Raw genomic sequence first — 9,195 nt, forward strand, 5'->3', positions numbered from 1 at the left:
AACTCCTTTCCTTTTCTGTATTTCAACTATAGTGTTTAAATAAATTGTGTTTTGCTTAATGTCAAGTAATTTGACTGGTCACATCACATCTGGAGCACACACCCTACATCTATCTTGAAAATGAAAAAAAAGTTAGCGTCTAGGCAGCCTTCCTAAAATTTTGAGGGCGTCTGGTCTGGCCCATACCAAATTAGGGTTCTTGACAGGATTAAAATCTATAATTCCAAATTCAGTCTAGAATTGTTGGACTTGAAGGTGATGAGTGGTAGGTGTGTCTTTTGTATCAGGTGTTGAATTTGGTTGATTTAAACATGGTGTGCCTTGTGTAATAATGGCTGTTTTGATCACTCAGATTATTCTGGGGGTAGAAGAAGTGACTTCGGGAGTTTAACAAAAATTGAGGAAGGCAAAACTGTTGGAATTGGCAGACAAGGTGGAGGACGGTTTGCTGTCTGTGGTAAAAGGAGGGGGAATTGGAATATTAGCTCAATATTGAAAATTGTTGGAAATATCATCAGTATCTTTGGAAATGACTAGCATTCAATTGCGGATGAAGCACCTTGAACATGAAAAGGAAATGAAGCAGTTTGAATTATGATTAAAAGCGGCGAAAAAAAGAGGAGATGAAGGCCGTAACAGAAGAAACATAGAAAGAGAGAATTTAAACTTCAGAAGTTGGCAATTGGAGAAGAAAAAGGGCGGAGGTGAAGGTAGATGTTAGGCTTAGTGAGGAGGATGGTGCTGACGCGCAAACTGATTATACCCAACGGCCTGGTAGGGAACTGGTTAAATATATCTGAGCATTACCATATTTTGAGAAGGATGCAGAAACCATTTTCATTTCATTTGAGAAATTGGCTAAACAAATGAGTTGGCTGGTGACCAAGTGCGTATTGTTGATCCAAACAAAGCTAATAGATAGAGCTAGTGGGATATTTGCATCACCTATCAAAAGAGGTATCTGGAGAGTATGATGAGTTAAAGAAAGCCATTTTAAGTGTGTATGAGCTAATGCCAGAAGCCTACAGACAAAGTTTCAGCAATCTAAGGAGGCACCCTGTTCAAAAGTACATTGAGTTTGAAAGGATCAAATAAAGTAATTTTGATAGGTTGATAAGAACATTGAAAAGAGATCAAACATATGATCTCTGAGATGATTATTTTGGAGGAGTTTAAAAATTCACTTCCTGAAGTAGTGAGAATTCGTGGAAGAGCAGAGAGTTAAAACTGCAAGATTAGCAGCTGAAATGCTGATGATGGAGTTGGTTCATAAATCAAAGTTTGGTTTCCAACATCAATTTCTGTCCGTGAGGGGCAGAGATTGGGGAAAAGGGTGTTAAGGGTAAAGGAAATCTTACTGAAGATAGTTTACCACAGGTTAAAAAGGAAACCCATGAGGGGGAAGAGAAGCTTTAAAAATAAAAAGCTGAGATGTTTTCGCTGCAATAAAGTTGGCCACATGAAGTCACTGGTGGCTTAGAAAAAGCACTGGGAAGACGGATATGGTAAAACAGGATAAGCCAGTGAATTTTGTTGAAGTGGTAAAGAAAAGCAAAGTGGAAGCTTAAAAAGTGGCACCAGAATGCACAACTTGATCAGGTGATAGTTTACTTGCAAGGGTAAGGTTTACTTGCATATGCCAGGAGGACCAGGTAAAGAAATTACAGTTTTAAGAGAATGGGAGCATATCAATCTTTGAGAGATGAGGAGATATATAATTCAGAAGGACAATTGTCAGGAAAAATGGTAAAATGTGGAATTCATGGTGAGATCAGTCATGCTCCATTATGTAAAAGGAGGTTGGAGTGTCTGGTATAAAGTGGCGAAGTGGTGGTCCGAGTTCTGGAGGAACTCTCTTGGCTGCAGGAATACAGTTTGCCATTTGTAATGGTATAACTAGATCACAGGTGGGGGTGCTGCCTACTGTGGTTGATAAGCCAGTGGAAAATCAGGCAACTGAGGTATTACACGAAGTATATCCTGGGATTTTTCCTGAATTTATGATAACAAGGTCACAAAGCTACATGTTGAAGCGGGAGGAGAAATCAAAGAATTAAAAAAAAAAGTTGAAGTACAATTATCAGAAATCATGTTGAGGGCTTACAGTCAAGACTATCCAGAAAATTGGAATGAAGGAATTTCATTTGTATGTTTTGCAATTAGGGATGCACCAAATGAATCTACTAAATTCAGTCCACTTGAATTAGTTTTTGGGCATGAGGTGAGAGAACTACTGAAATTAATTAAGGAGAAATTGGTGATTCAGAGTTCAGAGACCACATATTTGGACTGTGTCAAATTTTAGGGAAAGATTAAATAGACCGGGTGAGTTAGCTAGACAGCATTTAAAAGTAGCACAGTATGTGATGAAACAGGAAGCAGACAAGAAATGAAAAATTCACAATTTTGCTAATGATAGGTGAACATTTTAAAAGCAAGGTTTAGTGGACCATATCAAATTGAAAGGAGATTGAGTGAGGTGAATTATTTGATGGAAACGCCAGATAGAAAGAAACCTCAATGTGTCATGTGAATATGCTCAAACGGTATTTTGATAGGGAAGGAAAGCAAAAGGAGAATATGTTACTCGTTACGACACAGTGAAGATTCTGAATTGAATGTTTCTCAAATTAAGTTGTCCAAATGAGGAAGTTCTGAAAAATTGTGATAAATTATTGAGTTCCTTTCCAGAGAAAAATCAAAATTACTTGAAAGACTTATTACTATTGCATGGACAGATATGTGGGAATAAGCTAGAAGGTACTAATCTAATCATGTATGATGTAGATATAGGAAATGCTATTCCAGTTAAGCAACATCCTTTTAGACTTAACTCCCTAAAGTTGGCAAGATTCAAAAATAGATTGAACGCCTGCTCAAAGACAACGTAATCGAAGTGAGTTGCAGTGAGAGGAGCTTGCCCATAGTACCCAATGATTATGTGTAGACTATCTCAAAGTCAGTGCAGTTACAAAGTCTGATTCATATCTTATTCCATGTTTGGAAGACTGTATTGAGAGGGTGGAACAAGCAACTTAGAAATATAAGTTGGACCTCCTCTGAAGTTGCTGGCAGGTAACTTTATCCAAAACAGCTTTTGTAGCACCGCATAGACAATACCAATTTAAAGTTCTGCCATTTGGTACAAAAAATGTGCGAGCTGCATTTCAAAGGTTAACCAGTAAAGTCATTTCGAGATTAACCAATTGTATGATGTACATCGACGTGGTGACTTTTAGTCACATGAACAGAACATTTGCAGCATTTATTGGAATTGTTCGATCAACTTCGGAAGGTAGGGCTGGTGAGCAACCTGGCTAAGAATGAATTCGCAAAAGCACAAGTCCCATTCCTGCATCATGCTTTTGGACATGGACAGATGGCCTCACCGATTGTAAAAACACACGTTATTGGGGAGTTTCCCATATCATCGACAAAGAGGGCAGTACTGTGATTCCTGGGATTGAGTGGGTTTTATCGGAAGTTTGTACTGAATTTTAGCAGTGTGGTTGCTCCACCGACTGATTTATTGAAGAGGTGCAGACATTACGGTGGATGGTGGACCATCAGAAGCCATTTGACAGTCTGAAAGCTGTGTTAACTGCTGCCCCAGTGTTAGCCGCCACACTTAATTATATAAAGCCATTCAAGGTGGCAATCAATGTGAGTGATGTGGGTATCAGTGTTGTACTGTTGCAAAAAAAGATGAGAAGGTAGACCTATTAGGGTATATTTTTTTTTCAGAAAATTGAATACTCATCAACAGAAATATTTCACGATTGAGAAGGAAACCTTGAACTTGGTGTTGGCGTTACAACATTTCAATATTTATATTGCCAGTAATGTGTCTGAGATAATTGTATGTACTGATCATAAACCATTAAAGTTTTTGAAGAAACTTGAGGACAAAAATTTAGACTGTTTAGATGGAGCATATTATTGCAGCCATTCAATTTGAAAATTATACACATGGCAGGACGAGGAAGCATACTTGCCGATGTGTCGTCGCAACTTTGAAGAAAGACGGAGGTGTTTGGTGGCTGGAGTAAATGGACGGAGATAGAATGTAGTAGTGAATTGTTCACGTGATTAGAGTCGATGGAATGTATATGTATTGTAATGTAGTAGTAGGGTAAGACTAAAGGTTCTAAAAGTGAAGCCATCCTTGTATATTGATTTTTTTTTGGAAGGGGGGGAGGTGTGACGATGCTTTCGCTTTAAAAGGCTTGGTTTTTTTTTTGGAGAGGTTGTAAGGCAGAGGTGACAAAGTGCCTACTTGAAGATGACTTAAGTAAACAACTTGTGAGGAGGCCTTTAGTTTATTTTAAAATTTGGAATAATAGAAGTAACCTGAATGGATGTGGCCAGCTCTCTCAGATCCAGATTTCTGAGTTTTTTTTCAGTAACATCAGAATCTGTTTGGGGTCTCGAGTTGGAAGCTTCATTGAATGTCTCTTGGCTGCTGCAATCTCTGAATTTTCTGTTGATGTTTCTTCTTCTTGGATAGGAGAACTGTATGAGAACTGGCTGTATTTGCCTTTTTGCCAAGAGGTGTGTTTATGGGATGTTGCTATATTAGTAATAGGTACGACATCTATTATTCAGTTAAGTTTTCCAGTAGTTAAGTTATTCTAAATTCCTCTATTTCTTTTGTTTGTATTTCAACTATAGTGTTTAAATAAATGTGTGTTGCTTAATGTAGAGTAGTTTGACCAGTTGCAGCACATCTAGAGCACACACTCCACATCTATCTTCTAAAATAAAAAAAAGTTAGGGTCTAGGCTACCTTCCAAAAATATTTTGAGGGGGTATGGTCTGGTCCATAACACTGTGCTATACTGCTCTTTGTTCTTTGCTTTAGGATGCTTTATTACATTTTAAGGTGCAATATAAATATAGTTGCTTACACCTTTTTAGAACTATAGCTGCTTAACTCATTTCATGAGACTTGTAGAGAGATGAGATTGACATAGGGGTACGCCTCCATCTATCCTCCAAAATCATGTAAGCAATTTTATTGGAACAAACCCAGGACACAACACAGATATTTTGAACACTAGGAAGTTTTTATTTGGAATTGTTGATTTTAAAAAAGGAGTTGCATTAGGCCAGAGAGATGTTATTTTCTAAAAATATAGGTGCCTTTAACTGTTGGTGGGCTGGGTATCAAACTTCTTTGAAGGAGCTAATAAATTATGACTTTCTTCTAACGATGGCATAAATTATTCAGTAAGGAAATAGGCTTCAACAACCTGGTAGTCAACTTAGGATTCTAAGATAGGATCCATGGTTTGAGGTGTGGGATGTTGCACTCCTTTTGAGTGTAGCTTTGGGCATTGTCTTTCCTATATGTTACATTGAGGATCTCCGCCTTGCTGCCATGAGTGCCTTTACTGTGAAATGGATTTACTCACAGGCGTGCCAGGAGTAATACTGGCTCTGGGATCGGAGCCTTGGTCAAGAGAGCTGAAAATAAGTGCTTTTACCAAATGTATACCTAAGCAAGGTTTTGGAAGCAGATGGGGATACAGGAGGCCGAGATTGTACTGATGGAAATGTGCTGCTGACCTTCAGACATTTGCCGGAGTGCATGTTTGTATATCACCCCTTTTTTTTTTTTTTTTAATTGATACTTGCTGGAATAACAGCCCCAAATGGACAGAAATGCTGGAGAAAAATGTTGTATCTCATTTGAGAAAGGGGAATATGAAGGAAGTGGGGAAAAGAAAAAAATGTTAAGACACAAGGATGGCAAGCCAGACCGATTCAGATTTGCTAACACTAGATTTCAGCACAGTGAAATTAAAACATTCACTCACTCTCAGAATTGCTCAAGTGTTCCTGATCAGACTTTAAGAATAACATGCGTCGGACACCAAGGTTTTAATTTAAACAGAAATGAACAATTTATTATTCATACTATAAGTTTAGTGGAACAAAGCTCAACAAGGTAATCTAATTTAGGTCTATGATTTAAATCTTGTCTTCTTTAATGGTAACTCCCGCACATACTCTCAAACAGTTAAGGGATAAATTTAAAAAAAAAAAATTGTAACTGGCCTATTCGATAACCATCTCAACGATAATTACCAGAACTTTATGGAATCCTTGAGCAATTCTTGTATTACAGGCACATGCGATTGTATCTGCTTGAATTAGGAAGTCACTGGTCAATGCAAACAGCTACCAGCAGACTCCGATAAATATTTGCCTATTTCTTTTAAACTGTGATTCCTTTCTAAAAACATACAGTAATTCTTCAGCAGAGTATTAAACTAGAGGGTAAAATTCGAAACATGTGTTTCCCAGTCCGGTAGCTTCTGAGTACAGAGTCTTTAATCAAAATACCTAGCCAAAACCAGTTCAATCTATGCTTTCTCTTTCTTTCCATGCATCCTTTTCACATGTCCTCTGTAGTTAGCTAGCCATCACTGGCTTCCCATTGATTGATCAGTGCACTATTTACCCAGCTCCACATCCTTGAGCATAAAAAATTTGGGTACTGAAATATCTGCAGTGTTCCTAAAACAATAAGTAACTTGCAGTTATCTTTCCAGGCTAATTCCCATGTGGAAACATCAGGATTTTTGTTTGCTGTTCAAATTTTGATTCTAAACTTCAGCTCCAAACAATATATTAGAAAAACAGGCTGTTCTCAGCAATGTGGCTGCAGCTGTTTGTTAATTTTTCAAAACAAATGTCCAGAATGAGCCATACTGGACATGGTTGTCACTGGAATTTGGGACAGAGCTAATATTTTTTGGACCGTACAGAGCTGAAAGCATTGAAGTGCACTACTTTCTTGAAGATTGAAACTTCGAAGGGGAACTGTTGTCAGTTGACCATTGGTGGCTGAATTTTTGAAGAAAAGAAAATTTGAATTGTATGTGAAGATTACTACAGATTTTGAAAGTGTGTGGCTGAAAGTAGTATCATACAGATTCAATAAACTGCCTAATAAATCGGAGAGATCCATCTTTGTATCTGCTATTTACTATGTAATTTTATAATTTATTTTGCGTGGTTTGTTAATTCATGTTTAATTTGTATTGTTTTTGGTTTAATAATTAAAATAAAAGTTATGAAAAAAGCAACCTTGTCCATTGATTTTTCATTTTGATGTGATAAAATTGATTCTTTTGACATGTTCATTGACTGTGATTCAATAATTCAATATTTCTTATGTACTAAAGTAACGATTTGATCACTAAAATGAACTGTGATGATCCTTTTTAAGTTGATTTAAAATTCTAAGAACAAATTGTATGTCTTAATGAAACTAAAACTATGATTTATATGTAATCATTTAAATTTTGCTGAAATGAAATTGTTGCTTGAACACAAAAATTTCAAAATTTGTGTCCTATTTTTCAGGGGCCTTGCAGTCACGCTACTCTTTGGAAAAATAAATTCTGAGAAATATCTTGAAAAGTGTGAGCATTCTTTCCTTCCTGCAGCACCAACTGCTGTCCCCAGAGTAAGTTGACTGACTTCACTTGGACTAAATTTGATATTGTCTTGGAGATAATTTAGCCTGGTTTTGGCTCCCACACACCCAGTCTTACTGATGATATGATATGCATTGAGATCTCACCTTGGAATTAAATATGAGATCAGGGTTGTGAATGTTCTGGTTCAATGTTGGACAGTTACCAGGGGAGGGGTGAGAGCAGAGATGAAGGAACAAACGTTTGGAGCGGTGTCCAAAAATAGTCGTTTTCATCTCGCAGATACGTGAAGTAAATTTTTACTGATCCAGTTTTGGGTGCCAGATGACTGGTCTGACAATGGAGAGAGTTGTATGCATTGGAGTTTAGGACATGTTGGGTATCACCAGTATTCATGTGAAAACTGAAGCTGTTTTTAGATGATGTTACTGATGGGCAGCTTATGGTTGAAAAACAGGAATGGGGCATTCTTATCATTTCAAATATAACTGTGTGGGAATGGGCAGACAAACCACTGCAGGCAATACATTGTAAATAAAAATCGAACCAGGAAGAGTGCAGTCCCACTAGGTTCGATGAAGTGAGTGGTATGAGAGGAGGAGATTATGCTTAATCATGTCAAAGACTACAGACAGGTTAAGGAGGGATAATTTACCTTTGTAGTCACTTGGATGTCATTTGTGACTTTGAGAGCCATTTCGGGATCACAGTTGGGGAAGCCTTGAGTTGGGGCATTTAGCAGGGAGTTCAAGGAAAGGTGAGCAGGAATTTCTTAATGGTTTCAACCTTTACAAATGGCAAGAAAACAAATTTCTGTGATGACTTTTTTTTAAGTTGGTATTATGTTTTGATTCTAAAACTATTCTGTTCAGGCTTTAGAAGAAATGAGACGTGAAAGTAAACAAATAAAGATTGACAGGCGATTGACTGGTTCCAGTATAATTGATGAACCTCTACAGCAGGTGAGTGTCAAAGAAACAAAACGTCCTTTTTTGTTTGTTGTTTGAGTATGACATCGCCTCTTATACTCCTTCATGTACATCTCCATTGAACAACCAATTGCGCTCGAAAGTGACAATTTTAATCATGAACCTCAGGAAGCATAAAAACAAAACAGAAGTAAAATTGTGCTCCTGTTGTAATAAATTTTTGGTTGAATGCGGCAGGAACAGTCTGTCAAATCAAAGTTTTCCTTTTCTAAATAAAAGCAAAACAGTGTGGATGCTGGAAATCTGAAAGAAGCACATAATTCTGGAGAAACTCAGCAGTTCTAGCAGCATCTATGGAGACAAACATTACTGTTTTGAGTCCAATATTTAACTGTTTGTCTCTCTCCCCAGATGCTGCCAGACCTGCAGAAGTTCTCCATCTCCTGTGTTTGTTTTAAAATTTTCCTTCTGCTCATTAAGGTCTATGACTACATTGAATCAATGTGCTGCATGAAGATTCTGCACAATTTTTAAAAATATATACGTTTTTCTGGATGTGCATGTTGTGAGCATTTATTGTCTATCCTCAGTTGCCTTTATCACAAGTAACTTTTTAGTGTTTCCTATTATTTACTTGTGACCCATAAATTATACAAATGTGTTTTTTTTCTATCCTCAGTGTTTGGCTGAATTTTAATAATCCAGCAGCAAGCTTTTGTGCATTTAATTAGAAGTTTATTTTATTTCGCTCACATTCTTTGAAAGCTTACCACTCACTCACTCACTCACTCACTCACTCACTCACTCACTCACTCACT

General features: G+C 37.3%; 2 protein-coding genes across 2 annotated transcripts in view; one reads left to right on the forward strand and one right to left on the reverse strand.

Annotated features, from left to right (window-relative positions):
• The window catches only part of LOC109931812 (histone deacetylase 9-like), a 948,406-nt gene that overhangs the window by 828,727 nt on the left and 110,484 nt on the right, over positions 1–9,195 (reverse strand). The gene's annotated exons all lie outside the window — the stretch shown is intronic.
• The window catches only part of LOC109937399 (sorting nexin-13-like), a 93,971-nt gene that overhangs the window by 44,317 nt on the left and 40,459 nt on the right, over positions 1–9,195 (forward strand). Inside the window, exons 3-4 of the mRNA XM_048617100.1 lie at positions 7,375–7,477; positions 8,321–8,410. Of these exons, the coding sequence (XP_048473057.1) occupies positions 7,375–7,477; positions 8,321–8,410 (193 nt within the window). The remainder of the gene's footprint in view (positions 1–7,374; positions 7,478–8,320; positions 8,411–9,195) is intronic.

This window comes from Rhincodon typus, chromosome 2, assembly GCF_021869965.1.
Source record: "Rhincodon typus isolate 14 chromosome 2, sRhiTyp1.1, whole genome shotgun sequence".
NCBI lineage: Eukaryota > Metazoa > Chordata > Chondrichthyes > Orectolobiformes > Rhincodontidae > Rhincodon > Rhincodon typus.